The sequence below is a fragment of the Eleutherodactylus coqui genome, chromosome 6 (assembly GCF_035609145.1).
Source record: "Eleutherodactylus coqui strain aEleCoq1 chromosome 6, aEleCoq1.hap1, whole genome shotgun sequence".
Taxonomy (NCBI): domain Eukaryota; kingdom Metazoa; phylum Chordata; class Amphibia; order Anura; family Eleutherodactylidae; genus Eleutherodactylus; species Eleutherodactylus coqui.
This window is the reverse complement of record NC_089842.1, coordinates 55,778,315-55,803,679: the sequence shown is the minus strand read 5'-3', so window position 1 is coordinate 55,803,679 and position 25,365 is coordinate 55,778,315. Positions and strand designations below refer to the sequence as shown.

Below are 25,365 nucleotides of genomic sequence, written 5' to 3'. Positions count from 1 at the left end.
TTTTTTTTTAAAAGGTATAGCTTTTGGAATGTGGGGATGAAAAAAAAAAATGAAAAACCCAAAAGGCCTTCATCTCAATCCACAGAAAAACTAAAATAAAAAAAGACTACAAGTGCTGTTGATACCTCAACTGTAGAGTCCAAACGTGATGAGAACTGACATTGTTGTTTTTTCTGGCTAAAAATGTAAAGGTTGCAACAAAGAGGCTTGGTTACCTTGAAGAAATTGAAGGTGGAAGAATTGGCTAATGTCCCAAACTCAATTTTATTTTGCTTCAGCAAATCCTCAAATGTCTGAATGTTTGGAGTTTGATTTTCAGAGTTATTAACATATGAAGCAAAACTGGCAATATATGCAGCCAGCAGAGTAACGGAAAAGAGCCACCATATAATGGCAATTATTCTGGCAGACACCGACTTTGGCTGAGGCTCCACACCTACGAATATAAAGTAGATACAATTATACACAAGAATGGGCTTTTACCTGGTGTTGTGTAGCAACACTTTTACTGTAAGGCGTACATAAGGGGGGTGGGAGGGGGGGGGGGGGTTGCAATTTAGGAAAACTTAGCTAATTCTAAAGAATGTGTACAGATGCATCTAGAAAATCCTAGAATATAAATTATAGACCTGCTGTACACTAAAGTGGGAATCATAACCAAGTAGTTATGGGAGATTGCTGTCTTGTTGTTACTTGCCTTCCCAAATATTCATTGGTTTCAAAGGGGCTGTTCCAAAAACAACTTTTATCATATATTCACTGGATAGTTTGAATGGTGGGGGTCTCACTGCTCAGAACAGGGGTCCCATGTATCCCCACTACTTCTCACTGCACCCCCACAGTTTTTGAAGAAATCATCGGTCGCATATATGTGATGCTGCTCCATTCATTGTCAATTGGGCTGCTGGAGATAGCTGAGTGCTTGTACTCTGCTATTTATGTCCACATTGAAATGAATGGAGTGGCGTGTGCATGAACGACCCACTTCATTCAATCTGACATCACTGCGGGTGGCTGCAGGAACAAGAAGAGGGACATGGGATGCCCTCGGGATCAGTGTGGGTCTTAGTGGTGAGACACTCACCCATCAGACTTGTTCTTGGTACAAAGCAAAAAACTGGCACAGCGCTTACAATAATATATCTGAGTGACGGCTAAAATTATGTAAGTTTATCAAGGAAGACGTGATTTACCTTGCAGTGTAAATGCCCCCAGGCCAAACCAAAGGCTGTTCAGTAGAGTGTACTGATTCTGTTCATTGGAGGGCTCAGCCCATTCACATGGACTTATCCTAATAAGAGATGAAGTTACTGTCATTCATGTGTTACCTTACATGAAATGTAGAGAACCAGACAACACTCTTTGGGAAAAAACTATGAGAAACCACTCTTCTCCAGAGGAAAAAATAACTTGTCTAGGTGGCACTAAAGAGGCGATTTCCTTGCTTGTAGAGAAGAGCTGTTTTCTATGTATAACATACATTACATTGGACTTCTGGTAAAACAATTGATAAAACATGATAACAATGAAAGATTTGCATTTTTTAAGAAGCCAACTCAAAGTTGACGAAGACCTTCATTATGCCAAGTGGCATAATCCTTTTTCATCCTGTTATGGGAGAGGGAGCTGAATATTAAATTGTCAGCTAATGATAAGAGACTCATACTAAGTAGCTCACATGGTTTTTCCAACTGCTTTAGATTACAGGATCATTACAAACTACTAACTAGGTGGTACGAGTTGCCCGAGTGGTTATGTGCATACAAGCTTTCCGACTCAAACATGTGTTGGCATTGTGGAAACCACGTGGGCTCACCCTTCCACATATGGTGTCACTGCCCGGTCATCACCCCTTTTTGGCAGCAGCTGGAACAGGTCATTTGACACTTCACTAGTGACTCCTTCAACTCAACCCATGAAATTGTTAATTTATTGAAACCCTCAATAGGTTATACCCCCTGAAGAACAAATCTCATTACTCATCTGATTGAAGCTGAGAAGTCCCTGATTTCCCTCATGTAGCTACAACCAACTTCTCCTTCAGTGAACCAATGGCATACGACAGTAAACGAGATGCACAGATTTGAGGAACACAGCAGTTGGGCAAATAGAATTCACGACCTCTTTAGGAAAACCTGGGATCCCTGGTCACAATGTAACCTTGTTCAATAGAATGGTCTACTTAAGACGACTCTACATAAGATTATATATGATACTTGTTGTGAGAATACATAACATGTAACTACCAAGTGACTGTGTTCGCTAACCCCCCTATCCCTCCCGACTCCTATTCCTCTCCCCACTTCCCGCCTTTCATGTTTTATCCACAGTTTCTCCTTTAGATTAGTCTAAAATTAGACTTTACCCCATAGGTTAGAAAAAAAAAATTGTTCAACTTAAGCCTTGACCTCTTATCAGCACTGCGTTAATGATGATGTTGTTATATTGTGTGCATCTACCAATAAAAGAGAATTTACAAAAAAGTTGAAGAATAGGGCAGCACTCGGCTGTTTCTGTCAGTCTCATAGACTTTGAATGGAGCGGCAGCACACATGTTCCATCACTGCTCCATTCAAACTCCACCTCCCTGAAGTCATGCCATGAGGAGGAACAAGGGACTTCAAACCCCAGGTCTAATGGGGTCCCAATGGTCATACATTTATTACCCCTTCTGTGGAAAGATGAGAAAGGTCTTTTGTAAGAAAACTCTTCCTAAAGACTGAACCATTAAAGGGATTGTCTGGGTCAGAAAGCCCATTTTCAAATACTTTATTAGGGAAATTTAAGTTAATTAAGGGAACCCCATTTAGGACCCTTGTCTATGAGCTAGAGCACATATATGCTATAGGGAGCAGCCTACGTTTACTATGGTAAGTAGAGCCGCCTTCTAACATTTGCACATTTTAGTGTAGAACTTTTTAGACCAATTTATCATGTATTTGCACCAAAAAGAATGTCTTTGTACCATGCTCAACTTTTTTTTTTTTTTAATCTAACTGAAAAGTAAGTGTGCCTAGCTATTGTCTAAGGATCGGTCCATACTTGCATTAGGACTTTCCATCTGTGTTCCACTTTTGGAGCAGAGAAACAAAATTCAGAGAGAGAGCTCGCCCCTGTTCCCCACTGCTACCCCCCCCCCCCCCCGCTCCACCACGCCGCCCCACCCCCCCGAATCTTTTCGTCTGTGTAGTCAGTTACTCGGAAAAAGCGGTGCTCGAGTGTAAAAACTCCCTAAACGAGTACGCTCGCTCATCTCTAGTTATTACCTTTTCTGTGTGTATATATGTTATAAAAATAAAAGTATTTAGATTTTTTTTTACTACTAAAGTGCTATTTTTGGAGTTTTTTGTCATTTGCTTTATATTAACCATTTTCTGTTTTTCTCTGTAATATTTAAAAAATAAAAACATAAATCGGTCCTCAGTGTTTTAGCGAACAGAGGAGCGCCATGATGGTCCGGCGTTGGAACAGCGTTATTACCTTGCCTCTGTTAATGCAGGAAACTTCACTATTAGTCTGAGTCCACACATTAGTGCAGACCACCCCGACATGGAGATTTGTGCGGGTTGAAATGACTGCAGTCAAAAGCACGTTCATTTTTAATAGTTGCACAGTTGCAGGTAATTCTCACCTTCCTACGAGGAACAGGCACAGGCTGGTAATCACATACGAGATTATGATTCCTATCCACAGTTCTTTGCTGAAAGGGTTTAGGAAGCCAAAAAGGTAAGAACCCTCAGAAGACGCCTCTTTCTTGAGAAGTATGCTGATCCCAGTCTGCAGAAATGGTTTGGTGAATGAGATTACATTTTCCCGTACGGCGGTAATGGTTAAAGGTGCCACTGCCAAGTCCGCTTCCTAGAAAGTGCAAAAGTGGAGAGAATAAAATTTGTATTTTTTTCTTCCATGAGTCAGCTGTATTAAGCCGCCTGCACTCGGCAGAGCTGGATTCCGCATGCAGAATTCCGCAGCGGAATCCGACCCTGACCGCAGCCAGTGACCCTGCGTATCTGTCAGTTGTCGTCTTTTTCTATACTGCGGATGGTCCGGACGGCTTACAGTTGGACATGCGCAGTATAGATTCTCCCGCTCCGTTGCTAGGCGATGATGCGGGCGCCCGCAACCTTTACACAATGTTAATTGCGGAAGGGCCACGGGTCAGACGGCTTCCATTGACTTCAATCTGCACAAAAATAGAGCATGCTGCAATTTTTCCTCTGCGAGCGGAAATCTCAATTGATTTTGGCTCATGTGCGGGAAGAATCCCTTTTCCATAGCATGCTATGGACCGTATTTGCTGCGGAAACCGGAAGCGGACACCCGCCCCAGGATTCCGCAATGCAAATCTGCCCATGTGCAGGTAGCCGTATTGTGATTTATTTCCTGTTTATTTAGCACCAACATATTTCACAGCGCTGGACAGAGATTGTCATCATATGTACATGTCAATATGTATATGTATATTAATCATTTTAAACTGCTTTATTGAACAGATGGGTGGGGATTTTTACCCTTTCCAATTCAGTATCAGACCTCGGCCAACATTGAGATTTCCCTTAATAGCTCCCATGTTGGGCGAGGTCCGACACGTTTCCAACATTATGCAGGACAGCGCTCCGATGTCTGAGCTCTTCTCTGCATAGTGTTAGAAACGCTATACAGATTGCCATACAGTGGCATCCTATAACTGCATACACTGCATTACAGAGACAGATAGACATTAGAGAAATTAGAAAAGACTAGTCTTATTATATAAATGTGTGTAACATCAATATACATATATTTACAGGATTATTACAAATGATCTTCCCGATGTGAAACACTCATAACTCACATTTAATTTTCAAAAAATTGCTAATAAAATCACCACGGCAGATCATTTTTATGTGTTTCTGTTGAGTAATTCCAAGGAATCCACACGCGCTTTCCCATCCAAAATATGAAATGTGAGAGGAAGGACAGCATGATTGGGAAGTCAATGGTTACCTACCTTTCTGATGACCTCCCCAACCATCCCATTCCAGACTCCGTTTTGGTCCTTGGTACCGTACCGACCATCTTTCACCACATATATGGTATAGTTAAACTCCAAAGCTTGAGAAAGCTCAGATAAAAGATCCACACAGTATCCTTCCAATTCACCGGACTCCGTCAACATAGCAAAGGGCTTTTCCTGATGTAGAAGATTAATTTGTATCGTTAAATTGTGATAGAAATTGGTGATTGCTGATAATTCTTCATTGATAGTCTGTATTCTTTTGGTGAAAAAACTACAGCAGAACCCAACAGGAAGAAGAATGATCTTTCCTTTGGTTGGATCTAATTATGGCCAAAATGTGCATAGACCTTGTATATGGCTAGGTTAAAGTGCCTTATCCTGGGCATTTAGAAAAGACATGGCTGTTGCTGCCACATGGAAGACATGTTTTGTGAGTGCCTCAACCTTTTTTTTAGTAATCTCTGTAACCATGGGAACAGTTGTTACGTGGGCTATCATGTGGGTGTTTCTACCTCAGTACAGCAATACGTGCCACCTAAGTGATAATCCATGTAGGCACAGATGCATAACAGGGCACACAACCTACTATGTGCAATTCATAAGTCTTCTGTTGCAAAGAGGGTTTTGGCCCCTACAGGTACCAGAGCTCTCTACCCCATATAGCTACACCCCTGCACAGAGGGGAGTACCCATTTAGTGCTAGTAACTAGTTCACTTGAGAATATATACAAATATTAGGTTCCCATGAATACAAGTGCAGTGCTAACAAGAACACTAATAGGATCGGTTGGCTCTACTGACATGTCTGTTTTTAATAAAACTTGCATTCCCCATAAAATAATTCTGGGACATTTTTTCTTAAGGAGGTTGTTGAGTTGTAAACTATTGATGGCCTATCCTCAGGACAGCCCAGCAATAGTAGATTGGCGGGGGTCCCAAGCGACAGACCCCAGCTAATCAGCTGTACACCAAGTCACTTGTGCACTCAGCCGAATTCTGCAGAAAGCAGACACCTCCATACTAACTACTATGGCCAAGCGTGGTATTGCAGACCAAGTTCTCATTTATTTCAATGGGAACTTGGTCTGCAATACCAAGCCTGGCCACCGCTATAACAACAGAGCTGTCTGCTTCCTGCAGAAATCAGCTCAGTGCAAAAGCGTGCAGGCCTTGCAAACTGCTGATCCAGAGTGATGGATCTACTATTGATCTACTAATGAGGACAGGCTAAGAGAGGCGTACCATCAGGTGTCGCTGAGGCCGCAGTGGTGACCCAACCCTTGCGCTGAGGGGGCTCAGAGGCCGCCCTCCGCCATATATGTATGCACATTTAGTGCATTATCGGCTTGTCGCTCTGTCTGCAGCACCGCAAAGATCACGGGGCAGGCAGTGCGGCCAGCCTGAGAGTATGCAGGGGGGAGGCATATATCTATATTAAACCCCAGTTCAGCATTAACAACCAATCAGGTTGAATCAGGGAACCCAAACAACCAATGAGGTTGAATCACACAAGCCAAGCAACCAATGACATTGCTGGAATTGTGAATCACAACCAATGAGGTTGCTAGAATTGCTGCATAGTGCCGAACTAGGGTTTAATATAGATATATGCAGGGGGGAGGAAGGAGGCAGTCACATGGGTCGGCAGGGAGTTGAGCACAGTGATTATGTCATCATTGTGCTGCCTCCTGCAGGATGGAGGCTGCTGCATCTGCCTGTCCTGCTGCTATCACACAGAGAAGTGGTCTGGGCCCCAGGGTGTGTGTGTCTGTGTGTATCTCTCCCTGTCTCATAGCGGTAAAAAGCGGTGTGTGTAGGAGTGGCCTGCGGGGCTACAAACAAATTTTCATGTAGTGCGGGAAATGCATCATGTTTGGAAATATTACACCAAGGGGCTAGATCATGTATGCAGCACGATCTAGGAATGGGTACAGGTGGGGGGTGGGATAGGGCTGAACCTTTGCACCTGGGCCCCTGAGCCTTTAGGTACACCCCTGCAGGCCACCAATAGTTTACACAACTGGACACCCCCTTTAAAACTCGTTGATCTGTTATTCCTCTTAGCATTGTATGAATACATTGATAACCGGGCTTTAACATTCCCCTTGTCACTAGAGAGTGTCCCTACACACTGATGCTGTCAACATGGATTGGACAGTATCATTTAATACTTACCAGAATGGTGGTGATAGTCAGAGTTTTTTGAATTTGACGCTTTGTTCTTGCCTATGAATAAAATACAGTGTTGAAGTAATTATTATATGTCATGTAACAGCGATCTGCTCACAAATTTCATTATAACATTAAATAGTAACACAGCAAGTGAAATGGAGTTAGCTTTGGTAGGGCATGAATACAGGCCATAGACCTAGGCTAGGTACTGGAGAGAATATCTACTATTTAAAGCAACCCTCTGGACCTTGACAAACAAAGATGGCCACACCACCTATCTGACTACATCATGCACACTGTGCGCATTAGTATACATAGGTAGTCTTAAGGCCCATTTAGACACAACGATTATCGATCAAAATTCGCTCAAAAGCCATCTTCTGAGCGATAATTGTTGCGTCTAAACGCCTGCCCATCGTGCACTGTTCATTCATCGCTCATATCTAGTTTTCTAGAAATAAGCGATGACTCTTATCAGCGGTGCAGGCTGTATACCAGCTGAGTGCTTTGAGAACACAACAGCTGTATGCAGAAGACAGCGCTCCCGCTCTCTTCGGTATACAGCAGGAGCCTTCATTTACACACTAATAAGCTAAGTAGCTAATTAGCTACTTAAGAGCTTATGCAAAGTGAACGCTCAAAACGGTCACTCAAACTGCTGTTTGAGCGAATTTTGAGCAATCATCTTGCCGTGTAAATGCACACAACGATTATCGCTCAAAAGATGGAAGATGAGCGAATTTTTAGCAATAATCGTTGTCTCTAAATGGGCCTTAAGACACTACATGCTGATATGACTGGCCTGCAATGCTCAGGTAGGCAACACTTGTTAATCAAAGAAGGTGTAGTGTCTTATACTATGGTTGCATGCTAGTGCACAGTGTGCATCAGGTAGTCAGAGAAGCAGTGCGGCCATCTTCATTTCACCAGGGCCGGGAGATGCTTTAATACTCACCACCCAGGAGTGAAGAAATCTGCAAGTTGCAGGAATGAGTAGAGGGATCTGTATTTGTTTAAGAGACCTTTATTACTTTAAGGGGTCTGATCTGTAATTTGTATTTGTTTAAGGGCCTTGGTCTGAGGTCTGCATTTATTAGGCGGTCTGGTCTGGACTCATTTATTTTAGGATTTGGTCCAAGGTCTGCTGTTTACTTAAGCAGTCTAGAATAAGAGTGCATTTAGACACAAAGATGATCGCTCAAAAGATAGCTTTTGAGTGATCATTTTGCATAAAACTACTACTTGGCACTAATGCCTATTAGTACCAATTAGTAGTGTGTGAGCCATAGGGAGCTGTATTCAGGGAACAGACCACCCGCTGTTTGCTGAATACATTCCCTTTGGTTTGCTGGCGGGGCTGACAGCTGAGACAATATAATCATCTGTAATCAGTGCTCCCCGGGCAGAACATACCTTGCGGTCCATCATATCAGCTGTTCTGCCAAAAGATGGAATTAATGCTGAACTGAAATTCATCGTTCGACAGAAAAGTGGAAGATGGGCAAATTTACACCCAGCGATTATCACTCAAAAGATGCTTTTGAGCGATAATCTTTGTGCCTAAATGGGCCTTAAGACATGTATTTATTTAAGCAGTCCAGCCTGGAGCCTGTTTTCATTTTGGGTGTTATTATAGGGCCACTCTGGTGATATTTGTAATTCATTTTGTAACTATTCCCTCAGTATATATGTCACTAGTGTTACCTTTTCTGACTGAAACTCCTGGCCTCCAACTCCTCAAGTGGTCATGTGATCACAGTTCTGACCAGCTTCGATCTACTTAGGGTTGTGTGTTCAGGTTTTACTCAATCTCTCAGTCTGTCTGATGATGTTACATAGGCCCTAGCTCAGAAACTGCATAGAGGGGGACATAGATACTGGTGATGATCACACAGCTCTTGCCACACAGTTATAATAGAAGAGATCACAGCTCATCCCTCATCCGCTTGACTATACTTGTGGTCTGTAGCTTATTTAGATGAATATAGAAGGTTATGATAATTAAACTGTGCTGCTAGCAGGCAAAAATGGTATAGGCTCTAGCTAATGCTGTGCTGATGCATCATGGGATGATATGAAAAGGAAATAAAAAATTCTCAGCACCAAGCATCAGACAGGGGAGCTATGGCAAGTTGCATACAGTATGTGTGGACACACGTTGGGCCACTTGTCATATGACTACATACAGAAATATATAGTTATTCTTAATTAAAATGTTTTTTCCTGGCCTACAATATTTTTTACATGGCCAACCATATTCATTATGGGAAAAAAACTGTAGAAGAACCCAACAATAAGAACATAGATCTTTCCTTTTCTTTGATCTAGTTATTGGCCACAAAATACACCAGGAACATGGACCTTCTATGGGACCAGTAATGAAGCTCTAATCCTGTTCTGCCAGCAGACATTGCCACTTAGAAGATAAGATGTGGCTGTTGTTGCCATATGGAAAACATCCGTGTCTCTCAACCCTTTTTTGCAATCTCAATAACCATGGAAACAGTATTTGCTTTGCTCAAATTTCTCTCTGGTTCTAAATGTTGTTACCTTAAAGTGAAATCCATCCGATTCCTCAGCACCTTAAAGAAGAAAGTAATTGCTATAAGCATTACGTAATGTCCTTGTCTAAAATGTGCAGCCCTTCTAAACATAGCCATACAACATTCATCACATTCATTATATCATTAGACCATGACTTGGATTTCTCAGAGAACACCAGAGCATTCCCTGGGGGAATCAACAAGAGTCAAGGAGGAAGTTCTGACCATTGAAGAAAGACTTGATTGTCTTGATATTCTTCTTACCCTTTGAATGACATCAAAATATAATTACAAGTGAAAAAACTAAGCGCTAGCTTGTCCAACTCCGACTGCATTGCCCCCTTTTCCTGAGAGTCTTTATTTTTCCCTACATAATCCTTGGCAAGAGTTGGAAGAGTTGTAAAACAAGCCTGGCTGTTTTCCTCCTCTCAGCTTGAGTTGACTGCTCTGAGAATGCGTCTTGTTACCTTTTCAAAGCCTCTCTTACATAAAAGTTCTTTTCAAGTCAAGCTGAAGAGCTGCTCAAGAATATTCCAAGAAAACGAGTATCTCTATTGATGCTGTCAGATGCCTCAGCACCTCGCAGTATGAGGCTGGCAAAACCTTTATCTGGTCTTTATTCCAGCTGTCGTCCTCCATGGAGCCATGAATAATTGGAAGTTGGTATGAAATATCCCTGTGCTATGAACCAGTAAGGCGCAGCGGAGCTTCCATCGAGGTTTAATTGCTCATTTGCTATTGCACTGAGATCTTTACATGCAGTTAACTCCTATAGAAATATTTGAGGCTGTAGAACACGGCTCTCAGTCTTCAAGATTCAAAGTATTTTTTTTTATCCATGGGAAATGCCATAAATGTCTGATAGACAGAGATCCAAGATGTGTAACCTGCTTCTATCTCCAGAATGGGGATCCCCCAGCACCCGTCCTGTCTGTTGAGGTGGCCACTGACAAAATAGAGGAATATACAAACAGCAAAGTTGGCTGGGCTATGGTATTTCCATAAACCCCAAGAAAGTGAACGAAAGTTACAGAAGCAGCCTAACATCACTGTGTATATGCCACAAATGGCCAAGAAGAATATACCTCCAACAGATTTCCTTCCAAGACTGTACCTTCCACTTACAGCCACCCTACGGTACTGAGCAAACAAAGATGGCCGCCAAGCTTCTCTAACTACCTGATGCACACTGTGCAATAGCATGCATCATTGGGCAGCACTGGCAAATCAAAGCAGCAGGAAGTATCTTAGACTTATGATACATACTAGTGTACATCAGGTAGTCAGAAAAGCTGGCGGCCATCTTTGTTTGCTCAAGATCGGGGGGTCACTTTAAAATGGTTAGAAACCAAGAGAGCAGTAGTTTGCATTGTAAGCATCCTTTTCTTACATCAGCTGTCTTGTGGCTGTTCCTACCCTAGCATTGCCTGCCCCTTGAGTGTGGCATCTATGTAGGCACAGAGGCATAATTTAACCCCTAAAACACAGCGATTTGTGTTCATCACCACATTGCGAAAGTCACAAGTTTTCTAGTCTTCTGCAAATGTAGTCATATAAGAGCTTGTTTTTTTTCTGGGTTAAGTTTTTTTTTTTAATGACATCATTTTGGAGTACAGCAAAAATATTATATAACTTATAAATTACTTTTTTCAGGGGAGGTCAATGCTAAAAATTGCAATTTTGACAGTTTTTATGGCATTTTTACTTATAGTGTTCACCATGTGTTATAAATGATAATTATTTTCTGGGTCATTATAATTATGGCGATATCAAATTTACATAGGGTTTTTTTTTTTTTACAACTTTTGCACAATGAAAGCACTTTCCTGTGAATGAGAAGTTTTTGCCTCCCTGCATTCCAAGATACATAACTTTTTTATTTTTCCACTAACAAAGCTTTGTGAGGACTTATTCTTTTGAAGGGCGAGTAGTTTCCATTCATACATGCAACTTATTGTATAGCTTGTATTATTTTCTAATGGGAGTGTGTTAATTTTATCATATGGGATGTCACCAATGCAGATGTGCCAATTATGTATAGTTTTTTTTTTCTAATAGACTTTGTAACGGAAGAGGGTTTTTTTCCCTTTTTTTCTAAAAGCTTTTCTTTACATGTTACTCCCAATAGGGGGCTTGAACATGCAACCCTCTAAACGCTTTTATAATACACTGCAGTAGTTAAGTAGTTGTTACACTGACAGGCCTGCTCTGACGTCTTACCTTTGGCAAGGCCTAATAAGCTTATGTAGATGACAGACCAGGGAGCCATTGTTAAGCTCCCAGCAGTCATAAAAGCCCATTGTCACCCTGTGACAACTTCGTAGGAGTTCCAATGGCTCACATTTGAGCCTCCATCCCTTTATAAAACTGAGTTAAATGCCACGATCAGTAGCGACATTATACCTAAGAGGCTAGATGGCCGATAGAGTCAGGCATCAGCTTCGTAACGCATCTATAGGTGATGGAGGCATAGCTCACGCCTCACCTTATTACTGCTTCATACCTATACAGCATATCGCACAAATAACCCACTCACCACCACATACTAATACAGTTTAGAGCAAGAAGAAGTTAAAGCTCCCAAGTCTAATTCATAATACTGGTGTCTTCCAGTGTGGCCCCTCGGTCACCCGGGCCCTGGTATAACAGCTTTCTTCTCACCTCCTATAATTAATGATGCAATTCCACACCATTCTTTTACATCATAAGATGGATCCATTTGACAAGCGGATTTCAGAGCAGAAAAAGCACAAAGTTCATGGGAACAAAGCTTAACTTGTGGGGAAATGCCGATTGATGGCAACCTTTGTGGCAGCTGTTAAGTTACTTTGGCGATCTTACAGATGCCTTATATGTAGTGTTTATCACTGGTGACATATTGTCTTCATCATAATACATGATGCACCAGAAATTCCTTGCATGTATCTCATTCTATTGTAGATCACTTTAAGGTAAAAAGTGATGCGAATACTTAATATTGTTATGGACACTAATACACAACGGCCGCATTAAGGATGGCTCCTGGCTACTCGGCTACAGCTTCCGTCTGCTTGTAATAATTAAGTCACTTAGCGATAGGAGTCTTCATTTACATAAATCATTCTACTGACCTGTGTTCTCCATCCACAGGATGACAAGTGTAAAAGTCAGCACCAGGGATTTCTTCATGGCCGTCACTGCGAAACCTAAAGAAAAGCAGATACTCCAATTTCATTCAATTTCTAAAACCGTTGCTTTCAGTTGCCAAGGATATGTTATTTTACTCCTGTTACTAGGGTTATCGCTCTTGTTTCTCGTCCAATAATTAGCAGCTCCTGGATTCAATCATTACAGTCACGTACCTCAGGAGCCGTATGAGGGTACGAAAAAAATCTTTAGAGATGTAAATGCTTTGTGTATAGGCAAGATCAAAGATGATGGGTTAGTAGACCCAGACTGGCCCTCTTCAATCACGTCTCTGTCCTTTAGTAACGTAGGGCTGGAACATGTTTTATTCCAGTTTCATTGTAGATAAGAGTAACTAATGTCAGTAAGTAATTTTTGGTAGCTAATAACAATGGGGCTCAGCAATTCTATTATGACCCAAAAGTGCAACTTAAAGCCTGTGGACCAAAATGCAAAATATGTAATAGGCAGGTACCAGTGCTTAGATGTGACTACCACCACCAAACCCCCTATAATTGCACCTTGTATGACCAAAAAAATGGCACAAATGTGTATATGATGGGCTGAATAGGCACCATATTGATCACCGTACTGTAAATTTTTACCAAAAAATACTAGCTTGTTGAGTATGGACCATGCGGTCACAATATTACCGCATATGTGTCATCTAGAGTTGAGCGGACGTACTCTGCCGAGCTTGATGCTCGTAGGAGTATTAGCGTACTCGATGGTGCTCATTACTCGAACGAGCATCACCCCGTGTTCGACCCCTAGTGTCATCCCATTACAGTTATTGCCCACTCAGCCAGGCATGGAATGCATTATGTTCATGTCTCCTATAGTCAACTGGTTAGAGACCATTCAGTCTTTTTGATGAGCGGAAAATAATGAAGAAAATCATAACCATTGTATAAATATATTAATGATGTCAGGTCCTAAGAAAAGACCTAAGGAATTCAGGGAAAAACAGTTGTAGACCTCATGATAAAGTGCAAGGAGAACCCAGGGTGCCATGGAGAAAACTTCAGTTCAGGAATTTAATTGCAGACAGAATAAATATCATCATCTTCTTCAGCCAACCATGAAGTTGTTGTTAGAAAGACTTTACAGTTATGTGGAGGCCAAAACATGGGAGAAGACAGTAATGGGAAGGGTCAACGTAGAGCGCTAAAATATACAACTCTAATGACTAGCAGCAGAACTAAGTTACGGCGGTTTTCCCATAATCTATCCACAGGAAAACTGATAAATGTATGACCGCTGGGGGCCTGACCTCTGGGACCCCAAGCAATCACGAGAATGGAGGTCCTCTGTGTGAACAGAAAGGTAGTGCGCATACATGACCATTGCTCCATTCACTGTGTATGGGGATAGCTATGTACAACATTTGGCTATTTCCGTCAATCCCATATAAATGAGTGGACAAGTGAATACACATCACCATTACCGCTTTATCCACACAGAGGACTTGAGAATTACTGTTCTTGTAATCCCAGAGGTCAGGCCTCCAGCGATCATACACTCAACAGTTTTCCTTTGTATAGCTGATGAATCTATTTAGGGCACGTGTCAAACTCAAGGCCCGTGAGCTGAGTCTGGGTGCCACGCCATTTTACGCGGCTGGTGACTAGGCCTAGACGCAGAAGGACCGGCTCTCCCCTTTCCTCAGAGGACACAGCCAGCGTTTGGCAGAGGGTGCAGCACCAGCACAGGGAGCAGCTGCCATCTTGGATTCCTGAGCTCCAGTGCACCTCCACAATGTTCTATTCAGCAACTCACAGGTGGTGATACAGCTCTGACAGGACTACACAGGCACCTTTAGCCACCCTTCAAGGTAAGAAACGCGGTGCTAATGAGGTGGTAGGGGAGAAACACTGTCATAGTGCATAGAGCTCATTCACATAGATGTATGAACTTTTGGTCCATGAAACATGCAGCAAAACCGTGCATATTCACTGTCTGTTGGACCTCTTTTGGGTTTCTATTTTTGTTTTCTTTTGGGCATGTATTTAATGTATTTTTCACATGCACACTAGAGATGAGCGAGCACACTCGATAAGGCAAACTACTCGAGCGAGTAGTGCCTTATTCGAGTACCTGCCCGCTCGTCTCTAAAGATTCGGGTGCCGACAGGGGGCGGGAAATGGCGGGAGAGAGCGGTGAGGAACGGAGGGGAGATCTCTCTCTCCCTCACTCCCCCCCGCTCACCGCCGCAACTCACCTGTCACCCGCGCCGGCAGCCGAATCTTTAGAGATGAGCGGGCAGGTACTCGAATAAGGCACTACTCGCTCGAGTAGTTTGCCTTATCGAGTATGCTCGCTCATCTCTAATGCACACACAATAGATAAAGAAAGACGGACCCATAGATTTCTCCTGCCTTCATGCGTACATATGTAGTGAATACTCCTGTATCATGCATATTTACACAATCCCATTGACCTAAAATGGACAATTTCAGTCCATAATAGGGACCAAAATAAGACATGCCATTTTTTTCACACGCTTAAAATACAAGTGGGAAAAATGCCTGTCTGGATACCCCAATGCAAATCAATGGTGTTTAAGCTGCCTGTATTGTGTGCCTAATACGGAGCACAAATACAGCTTTGTCAATGAAGTCTTATAAATGGCCTTTTGAAGGAAACTTATTGCTGATGTGACCCTCATTGACAATTAGTTTGACTCCCCTGATATAGGCTTACTACACATGGGTGAGCACGATATTGGGCCGTGAAACTCAGTGAGGTACCGCAGATGCCAAGTGTTTTTCCAGTGTGAAGCGTGGGAGAATCTAGCATTCTACAGGAGTCATATAAAAAAGCTGGACCTACATCATAGCTCCAGACCCAGAGAGTAGCAGTAGCATCGTAGTGGCAGCCATTACAGAGCCAGTAATAAAGCAGCAGTTTTCTCACGCTTGGGAGCTGCCCACCCCAAAAGAAGTTGCACCAATGGCAAACTAATTGGATCCTCGGGATCAATAAGCCCCTGGATTGTATTATGCAAACCCCTGGCCAGGGAGGGGGAAAAGGACTCACTGAGACTGTGTCAGAGTTTATAATCGTGGCAATGATTTTGGAACCAAAGCTTGGGTACGGCAAGGCTTTCTGTAGGTGGTGGGTTACAATGAGTCTAATGTGGGTCTAATGTGTTTATGAGTATCAAACGCGTCTATGACATAGGATGTGATGGAACAGCAAGGCACATGTCGTAAGTGGTGGGATAGATGTGAGGACCTCTGAATATGAAGAGACATGCTAGTGATCTGCGTAAAAAACGTTGCTGCTATGGGGCATGTGAGTTCGGGGCCTATGGCTGATTACGAAATATGCAGTGGTTGTGTAGTGTAGAGATGCCGTAGATAAGTGAAATTATAAAAGATGCCAAAAGTTATGAGATAAGACTTGTGCTTTGCTATTGCCAACAGAGAGAGAGATGTAATGGAGATGTAAATGTGGGTGAGTGATGCCTACTGTAGAATCAATGTTTAGTTAATGCAAAACATCTCAGTACATGAACCCTCCTATGAAGAGAAATATTTCTTATCCTTCTGTCCAGTAAAAGAAAGATGTTTTTATTGAAAAAAAAAATCTGCTTTGGTTTGTCATCGCTGCACCATCCTGAATCTGTGTTGCACCACCACCTGCAACCGGCTGCAGTCTACTAAACAAAACTTAGATAACCATGGAACTTTATGTGACTTTCATTCCGTAGAACTTTACTGGTTTGAGCATTGTAGCCACAATGTGGAACCTAAAGCATGACTACATATATTTAACTAAACTTATGGGGGTAAAACATTGACAGTTTATCATTGTTTGGCTGGGAAGGGCCGCACCTATAGGGCTATGACCGTTCTATTCTGCTGGTCCTAGAAGAGTCAGATCCCAATTAAACATTTATGGCCTAATAATACATCAATGTTTTACTCCCAGAAAACCCATTTAAGCATTTAAGAGGACAAAGAGGCAGAATAAGCGGAGCAAGAGGACAAGGAGGTGGAGAAGGAAGATGACAAGGAGGGGGAGGAGGAAGAAGGCAAGGAAGCAGAGGAGGAAGAAGACAAATAGTTGGAGGGGAAAGATGACAAAGAGGCAGAGGAGAAAGACGACAAAGAGGAATAGGACAAAGAGGCAGAAGAGAAGGAGGAAGAGGACAAAGAGGCAGAGCAAGAAGAGAACAAGGCAGAAGAGAAGGAGGAAGGGGAGAAAGCGACGGAGGAGGAAGAGGATAAAGAGGCAGAAGAGGAGGAGGAAGAGAATAAAGAGGCAGAAGAAAAGGATGAAGATGAGAAAGAGGCGGAGGAGGAAGAGGACAAAGAGGCAGAAGAGGAGGAGGAGGAAGAGAATAAAGAGGCAGAAGAAAAGGATGAAGATGAGAAAGGCGGAGGAGGAAGAAGACAAGGAAGCAGAGGAGGAAGACGACAAATAGGTGGAGGGGAAAAACGACAAAGAGGAGGAGGGGAAAGACGACAAAGAGGCAGAGCAGAAAGACGACAAAGAGGCAGAGCAGAAAGACGACAAAGAGGAATAGGACAAAGAGGCAGAAGAGAAGGAAGAGGACAAAGAGGCAGAAGAGAAGGAAGAGGACAAAGAGGCAGAGCAAGAAGAGAACAAGGCAGAAGAGAAGGAGGAAGGGGAGAAAGCGACGGAGGAGGAAGAGGACAAAGAGGCAGAAGAGAAGGAGGAAGAGAACAAAGAGGCAGAGCAAGAAGAGAACAAGGCAGAAGAGAAGGAGGAAGAGGAAAAAGGGACGGAGGAAGAAGAGGTCAAAGATGCAGAAGAGAATGAGGAAGAGGAGAAAGAGGCAAAGGAGGAAAAAGAGGAAAAGGCAGAAAAGGAGGAGGGGGAAGAGGAAAAGGCAGAAAAGGAAGAGGGGAAGAGGAGAAAGAGGCAGAAAAGGAAGAGGGGAAGAGGAGAAAGAGGCAGAAAAGGAGGAGGGGAAGAGGAGAAAGAGGCAGAAAAGGAAGAGGGGAAGAGGAGAAAGGCAGAAGAGGAGGAGGAGGAAGAGAATAAAGAGGCAGAAGAAAAGGATGAAGATGAGAAAGGCGGAGGAGGAAGAAGACAAGGAAGCAGAGGAGGAAGACGACAAATAGGTGGAGGGGAAAAACGACAAAGAGGAGGAGGGGAAAGACGACAAAGAGGCAGAGCAGAAAGACGACAAAGAGGCAGAGCAGAAAGACGACAAAGAGGAATAGGACAAAGAGGCAGAAGAGAAGGAAGAGGACAAAGAGGCAGAGCAAGAAGAGAACAAGGCAGAAGAGAAGGAGGAAGAGGAGAAAGCGACGGAGGAGGAAGAGGTCAAAGATGCAGAAGAGAAAGTGGAAAAGGACAAAGAGGCGGAGCAAGAGGAGAAAACGACGGAGGAGGAAGAGGTCAAAGATGCAGAAGAGAAAGTGGAAAAGGACAAAGAGGCAGAGCAAGAGGACAACAAGGGAAAAGAGAAGGAGGAAGAGGAGAGGGGAATAGGACAAAGAGGCAGAAGAGAAGGAGAAAGAGGACAAAGAGGCAGAAGAGAAGGAGAAAGAGGACAAAGAGGCAGAAGAGAAGGAGAAAGAGGACAAAGAGGCAGAAGAGAAGGAGAAAGAGGACAAAGAGGCAGAAGAAAAGGAGAAAGAGGACAAAGAGGCAGAAGAAAAGGAGAAAGAGGACAAAGAGGCAGAAGAAAAGGAGAAAGAGGACAAAGAGGCAGAAGAAAAGGAGAAAGAGGACAAAGAGGCAGAAGAAAAGGAGAAAGAGGACAAAGAGGCAGAAGAGAAGGAGAAAGAGGACAAAGAGGCAGAAGAGAAGGAGAAAGAGGACAAAGAGGCAGAAGAGAAGGAGAAAGAGGACAAAGAGGCAGAAGAGAAGGAGAAAGAGGACAAAGAGGCAGAAGAAAAGGAGAAAGAGGACAAAGAGGCAGAAGAGAAGGAGAAAGAGGACAAAGAGGCAGAAGAGAAGGAGAAAGAGGACAAAGAGGCAGAAGAGAAGGAGAAAGAGGACAAAGAGGCAGAAGAGAAGGAGAAAGAGGACAAAGAGGCAGAAGAGAAGGAGCAAGAGGACAAAGAGGCAGAAGAGAAGGAGAAAGAGGACAAAGAGGCAGAAGAGAAGGAGAAAGAGGACAAAGAGGCAGAAGAGAAGGAGAAAGAGGACAAAGAGGCAGAAGAGAAGGAGAAAGAGGACAAAGAGGCAGAAGAGAAGGAGAAAGAGGACAAAGAGGCAGAAGAGAAGGAGAAAGAGGACAAAGAGGCAGAAGAGAAGGAGAAAGAGGACAAAGAGGCAGAAGAGAAGGAGAAAGAGGACAAAGAGGCAGAAGAGAAGGAGAAAGAGGACAAAGAGGCAGAAGAGAAGGAGAAAGAGGACAAAGAGGCAGAAGAGAAGGAGAAAGAGGACAAAGAGGCAGAAGAGAAGGAGAAAGAGGACAAAGAGGCAGAAGAGAAGGAGAAAGAGGACAAAGAGGCAGAAGAGAAGGAGAAAGAGGACAAAGAGGCAGAAGAGAAGGAGAAAGAGGACAAAGAGGCAGAAGAGAAGGAGAAAGAGGACAAAGAGGCAGAAGAGAAGGAGAAAGAGGACAAAGAGGCAGAAGAGAAGGAGAAAGAGGACAAAGAGGCAGAAGAGAAGGAGAAAGAGGACAAAGAGGCAGAAGAGAAGGAGGAAGAGGGCAAAGAGGCAGAAGAGAAGGAGGAAGAGGGCAAAGAGGCAGAAGAGAAGGAGGAAGAGGACAAAGAGGCAGAAGAGAAGGAGGAAGAGAACAAAGAGGCAGAGCAAGAAGAGAACAAGGCAGAAGAGAAGGAGGAAGAGGAAAAAGGGACGGAGGAAGAAGAGGTCAAAGATGCAGAAGAGAATGAGGAAGAGGAGAAAGAGGCAAAGGAGGAAAAAGAGGAAAAGGCAGAAAAGGAGGAGGGGGAAGAGGAAAAGGCAGAAAAGGAAGAGGGGAAGAGGAGAAAGAGGCAGAAAAGGAAGAGGGGAAGAGGAGAAAGAGGCAGAAAAGGAGGAGGGGAAGAGGAGAAAGAGGCAGAAAAGGAAGAGGGGAAGAGGAGAAAGAGGCAGAAAAGGAGGAGGGGGAAGAGGAGAAAGAGGCAGAAAAGAAGGAGGGGGAAGAGGAGAAAGAGGCAGAAGAGAAGGAGAAAGAGGAGAAAGAGGCAGAAGAGAAGGAGAAAGAGGACAAAGGGGCAGAAGAGAAGGAGAAAGAGGACAAAGGGGCAGAGGGAGGAGGAGCAAGAGGACAAAGGGGCAGAGGGAGGAGGAGCAAGAGGACAAAGGGGCAAAAGGAGGAGGCGCAACAGGCAGGAGGAGGCGGCGCAACAGGCAGGAGGAGGAGGCGCAACAGGCAGGAGGGGGAGGCGCAAGAGGCAGGAGGGGGAGGCGCAAGAGTCAGAAGGGGAAGGAGGCGCAAGAGTCAGAAGGGGAAGGAGGCGCAAGAGTCAGAAGGGGAAGGAGGCGCAAGAGTCAGAAGGGGAAGGAGGCGCAAGAGTCAGAAGGGGAAGGAGGCGCAAGAGTCAGAAGGGGAAGGAGGCGCAAGAGTCAGAAGGGGAAGGAGGCGCAAGAGTCAGAAGGGGAAGGAGGCGCAAGAGTCAGAAGGGGAAGGAGGCGCAAGAGTCAGAAGGGGAAGGAGGCGCAAGAGTCAGAAGGGGAAGGAGGCGCAAGAGTCAGAAGGGGAAGGAGGCGCAAGAGTCAGAAGGGGAAGGAGGCGCAAGAGTCAGAAGGGGAAGGAGGCGCAAGAGTCAGAAGGGGAAGGAGGCGCAAGAGTCAGAAGGGGGAGGAGGCGCAAGAGTCAGACGGGGGAGGAGGCGCAAGAGTCAGAAGGGGAAGGAGGCGCAAGAGTCAGAAGGGGAAGGAGGCGCAAGAGTCAGAAGGGGGAGGAGGCGCAAGAGTCAGAAGGGGGAGGAGGAGCAAGAGTCAGAAGGGGGAGGAGGAGCAAGAGTCAGAAGGGGGAGGAGGAGCAAGAGTCAGAAGGGGGAGGAGGAGCAAGAGTCAGAAGGGGGAGGGGGAGCAAGAGTCAGAAGGGGGAGGGGGAGCAAGAGTCAGAAGGGGGAGGGGGAGCAAGAGTCAGAAGGGGGAGGGGGAGCAAGAGGCAGAAGGGGGAGGGGGAGCAAGAGGCAGAAGGGGGAGGGGGAGCAAGAGGCAGAAGGGGGAGGGGGAGCAAGAGGCAGAAGGGGGAGGAGGAGCAAGAGGCAGAAGGGGGAGGAGGAGCAAGAGGCAGAAGGGGGAGGAGGAGCAAGAGGCAGAAGGGGGAGGGGGAGCAAGAGGCAGAAGGGGGAGGGGGAGCAAGAGGCAGAAGGGGGAGGGGGAGCAAGAGGCAGAAGGGGGAGGGGGAGCAAGAGGCAGAAGGGGGAGGGGGAGCAAGAGGCAGAAGGGGGAGGGGGAGCAAGAGGCAGAAGGGGGAGGGGGAGCAAGAGGCAGAAGGGGGAGGGGGAGCAAGAGGCAGAAGGGGGAGGGGGAGCAAGAGGCAGAAGGGGGAGGGGGAGCAAGAGGCAGAAGGGGGAGGGGGAGCAAGAGGCAGAAGGGGGAGGGGGAGCAAGAGGCAGAAGGGGGAGGGGGAGCAAGAGGCAGAAGGGGGAGGGGGAGCAAGAGGCAGAAGGGGGAGGGGGAGCAAGAGGCAGAAGGGGGAGGGGGAGCAAGAGGCTGAAGGGGGAGGGGGAGCAAGAGGCAGAAGGGGGAGGGGGAGCAAGAGGCAGAAGGGGGAGGGGGAGCAAGAGGCAGAAGGGGGAGGGGGAGCAAGAGGCAGAAGGGGGAGGGGGAGCAAGAGGCAGAAGGGGGAGGGGGAGCAAGAGGCAGAAGGGGGAGGGGGAGCAAGAGGCAGAAGGGGGAGGGGGAGCAAGAGGCAGAAGGGAGGAGCAGAAAAGGCAGAAGGAGGAGGAGCAAGAGGCAGGGGAACGAGAAGCAAGAGGCAGGGGAAGGAGGAGCAAGAGGCAGGGGAAGGAGGAGCAAGAGGCAGGGGAAGGAGGAGCAAGAGGCAGGGGAAGGAGGAGCAAGAGGCAGGGGAAGGAGGAGCAAGAGGCAGGGGAAGGAGGAGCAAGAGGCAGAAGGAGGAGGGGCAAGAGGCAGAAGGAGGAGGGGCAAGAGGCAGAAGGAGGAGGGGCAAGAGGCAGAAGGAGGAGGGTCAAGAGGCAGATGGAGGAGGGGCAGGAGGCCAAAAAGGCAGATAGAGGAGGAGCAAGAGGACAACGGCAGGAGGAGGAGCAAGAGGACAACGGCAGGAGGAGGAGCAAGAGGCAGAAGGAGGAAGACGACAAAGAGGCAGAAGGAGGAAGACGACAAAGAGGCAGAAGGAGGAAGACGACAAAGAGGCAGAAGGAGGAAGACGACAAAGAGGCAGAAGGAGGAAGACGACAAAGAGGCAGAAGGAGGAAGACGACAAAGAGGCAGAAGGAGGAAGACGACAAAGAGGCAGAAGGAGGAAGACGACAAAGAGGCAGAAGGAGGAAGACGACAAAGAGGCGAAGGAGGAAGACGACAAAGAGGCGAAGGAGGAAGACGACAAAGAGGCGAAGGAGGAAGACGACAAAGAGGCGAAGGAGGAAGACGACAAAGAGGCGAAGGAGGAAGACGACAAAGAGGCGAAGGAGGAAGACGACAAAGAGGCGAAGGAGGAAGACGACAAAGAGGCGAAGGAGGAAGACGACAAAGAGGCGAAGGAGGAAGACGACAAAGAGGCGAAGGAGGAAGACGACAAAGAGGCGAAGGAGGAAGACGACAAAGAGGCGAAGGAGGAAGACGACAAAGAGGCGAAGGAGGAAGACGACAAAGAGGCGAAGGAGGAAGACGACAAAGAGGCAAAGGAGGAGAAGCAAAAAGACAAGTCAGAGGACAATGAAGCGGAAGAGAAGGAGGAAGAGGACAAAGAGGCCGAGGAGGACAAAAAAAGAGGCCGAGGAGTACAAAAAAGAGGCGGAAGAGGAAGAAAAAGAGGAAAAGGACAAAGAGGTGGAGAAAAAGGACAAAGAGGCAAAGCAAAAGGACAAAGAGGCGGAGCAAAAGGACAATCAGATGGAACAGAAGGAGGTAGAGGACAAAGAGGCAAAGAAAGAAGAAGCCAAGGAGGCGGAGCAGAAAGGCGGAAGAGGTGGAGCAAAAGGACAAATAGGCGGAGCAATAGGACAATGAGGCAGAACAGAAGGAGAAAGGGGACAATGAGGCGGAACAGAAGGAGGAAGAGGACTAAGAGGCAGAAGGAGGAGGAGCAAGAGGCCAAAGAGGCAGAAGGAGAAGGAGCAAGAGGCCAAAGAGGCAGAAGGAGAAGGAGCAAGAGGCCAAAGAGGCAGACGGAGGAGGAGCAAGACGACAAAGAGGCAGACGGAGGAGGAGCAAGACGACAAAGAGGCAGACGGAGGAGGAGCAAGACGACAAAGAGGCAGACGGAGGAGGAGCAAGACGACAAAGAGGCAGACGGAGGAGGAGCAAGACGACAAAGAGGCAGACGGAGGAGGAGCAAGACGACAAAGAGGCGAAGGAGGAAGACGACAAAGAGGCGAAGGAGGAAGACGACAAAGAGGCGAAGGAGGAAGACGACAAAGAGGCGAAGGAGGAAGACGACAAAGAGGCGAAGGAGGAAGACGACAAAGAGGCGAAGGAGGAAGACGACAAAGAGGCGAAGGAGGAAGACGACAAAGAGGCGAAGGAGGAAGACGACAAAGAGGCGAAGGAGGAAGACGACAAAGATGCGAAGGAGGAAGACGACAAAGAGGCGAAGGAGGAAGACGACAAAGATGCGAAGGAGGAAGACGACAAAGAGGCGAAGGAGGAGGAGCAAAAGGACAAAGGCTTAAGAGGCGGAGCAAAAGAACAACAAGTCAGAGGACAATGAAGCGGAAGAGAAGGAGGAGGAGGACACAGAGAGGCAGAGGAGGACACAGAGAGGCAGAGGAGGACACAGAGAGGCAGAGGAGGACACAGAGAGGCAGAGGAGGACACAGAGAGGCAGAGGAGGACACAGAGAGGCAGAGGAGGACACAGAGAGGCAGAGGAGGACACAGAGAGGCAGAGGAGGACACAGAGAGGCAGAGGAGGACACAGAGAGGCAGAGGAGGACACAGAGAGGCAGAGGAGGACACAGAGAGGCAGAGGAGGACACAGAGAGGCAGAGGAGGACACAGAGAGGCAGAGGAGGACACAGAGAGGCAGAGGAGGACACAGAGAGGCAGAGGAGGACACAGAGAGGCAGAGGAGGACACAGAGAGGCAGAGGAGGACACAGAGAGGCAGAGGAGGACACAGAGGCAGAGGAGGACACAGAGGCAGACGACGATACTGATCATCTTTTGATGACACATGGGTCATTAATAGAAAAAATAAATTAAAGACCCAAAAACCACTTTATGGGCTCCTTCACACTGGAGCGGGCAATATCAGGCTGTGATTCATGGCCCGTTATATCACCCTTACAATCCTTCTGAAAACCCCTGGATGTAAGGCGTTTTTACATGGAAGCAGCCTCGCATCCCTGCAGGGGTTCTCTTCATCCCTGCCACAGCTATCACAGCCACGGCAGGAGATCGTGATGTTCTCCCACTGTTTTCGTTGGGGTTGGAGCTGCAGCCGCCAGCCCCATTGAAAACATATGGAAATTTCTGGATGCAACAGCTTGGCATCCCTGCGGGGCTGAAGGAATCCTCTGCTGCGGCTGTGATAGCTGCAGCAGAGGATCGCAATGTTCTCTAATTGTTTTCTATGGGCCCAGCGCTGTTGCCGCTGGCCCCATTAAAAACAATGGGCGATATTGCAAAAAGAACAGACATGCTGCAATGCGTTTCCTGCAATGCAGTGCCATGCAGGGAAACATCACAAATGTGAATGAACCCATTCAAAAGAATGGGTTTCAACACATAAATCTCGCAGGATTTTTTCGCCAGTGTGAAGACGCCCTAAGGCATCTGTGCAGCTTTAATAACGGTCGGTCAACATATACTTTTGATGACTACCTCATACTCATAAATGCCAATTGTTCAAGTGGCTTCAATCAACAGAAGGACTTATGCCACTGCTAGACAGGTCTTGTGGTGGGCTTATCTCAACAATGAACAACAGGATTGGGCATTGAAATTCAACATGCCTGATCCTTCTTTCACCCAATATCATCCGTCAGGGAAGAGTCAGGAGGCCCCAATGTACATGTCATAGTCTTGTAGCCCAACTGAAATTAATGAGTCCAGACAACTTTTTCCTAAGGTGTATGAGGGCTTTTAGTATAATTATATGAATAGAAGCAAAGACGGAAGTGTAAGGCCACAGATGAAGATTGTACAGTACTTTACATTGCGAGGTGTGAGATGACCTGCTGTATAGTGCTGTAGTATCTGTAGGAATCCGAGGCAGCAGACAAAGCAGTAAATAAAAATACAGTACTTGATTTTGAGTTGTATCTGTGGATATTATATGAAATACGAGTCCAGCATCTCATTTGCAGTATGAGTGTTCCTGAATGTAATGTACTGTTTATCACATTTGATTGACAGTGTGTCAGAATAATTGCTGGTAGATGCTATTTACACTCTATAGTAATAACATC

At 45.8% G+C, this 25,365-nt stretch overlaps 3 protein-coding genes across 3 annotated transcripts in view; 2 read left to right on the top strand and 1 right to left on the bottom strand.

Moving 5' to 3' along the window:
* The window catches only part of LOC136632165 (probable glutamate receptor), a 40,008-nt gene that overhangs the window by 11,592 nt on the left and 3,051 nt on the right, over positions 1-25,365 (bottom strand). The window contains exons 2-8 of the mRNA XM_066606851.1: positions 12,825-12,899; positions 9,722-9,753; positions 7,175-7,225; positions 4,991-5,173; positions 3,632-3,858; positions 1,194-1,291; positions 216-436 (exon numbers count right to left, since the gene is read on the bottom strand). Of these exons, the coding sequence (XP_066462948.1) occupies positions 216-436; positions 1,194-1,291; positions 3,632-3,858; positions 4,991-5,173; positions 7,175-7,225; positions 9,722-9,753; positions 12,825-12,882 (870 nt within the window). The 5' untranslated portion in view covers positions 12,883-12,899. The remainder of the gene's footprint in view (positions 1-215; positions 437-1,193; positions 1,292-3,631; positions 3,859-4,990; positions 5,174-7,174; positions 7,226-9,721; positions 9,754-12,824; positions 12,900-25,365) is intronic.
* LOC136633583 (cilia- and flagella-associated protein 251-like) lies at positions 13,961-18,450 on the top strand (the record flags this gene model as incomplete). Its single annotated transcript, XM_066609345.1, has 5 exons — positions 13,961-14,020; positions 17,005-17,311; positions 17,427-17,740; positions 18,078-18,293; positions 18,394-18,450. Coding segments are annotated over exons 1-5 (954 nt in total), but the record flags the coding sequence as incomplete, so codon positions are not given.
* On the top strand, positions 19,549-23,665 carry LOC136633582 (DNA ligase 1-like; the record flags this gene model as incomplete). Its single annotated transcript, XM_066609344.1, has 3 exons — positions 19,549-19,776; positions 22,059-22,863; positions 23,031-23,665. Coding segments are annotated over 3 exons (1,668 nt in total), but the record flags the coding sequence as incomplete, so codon positions are not given.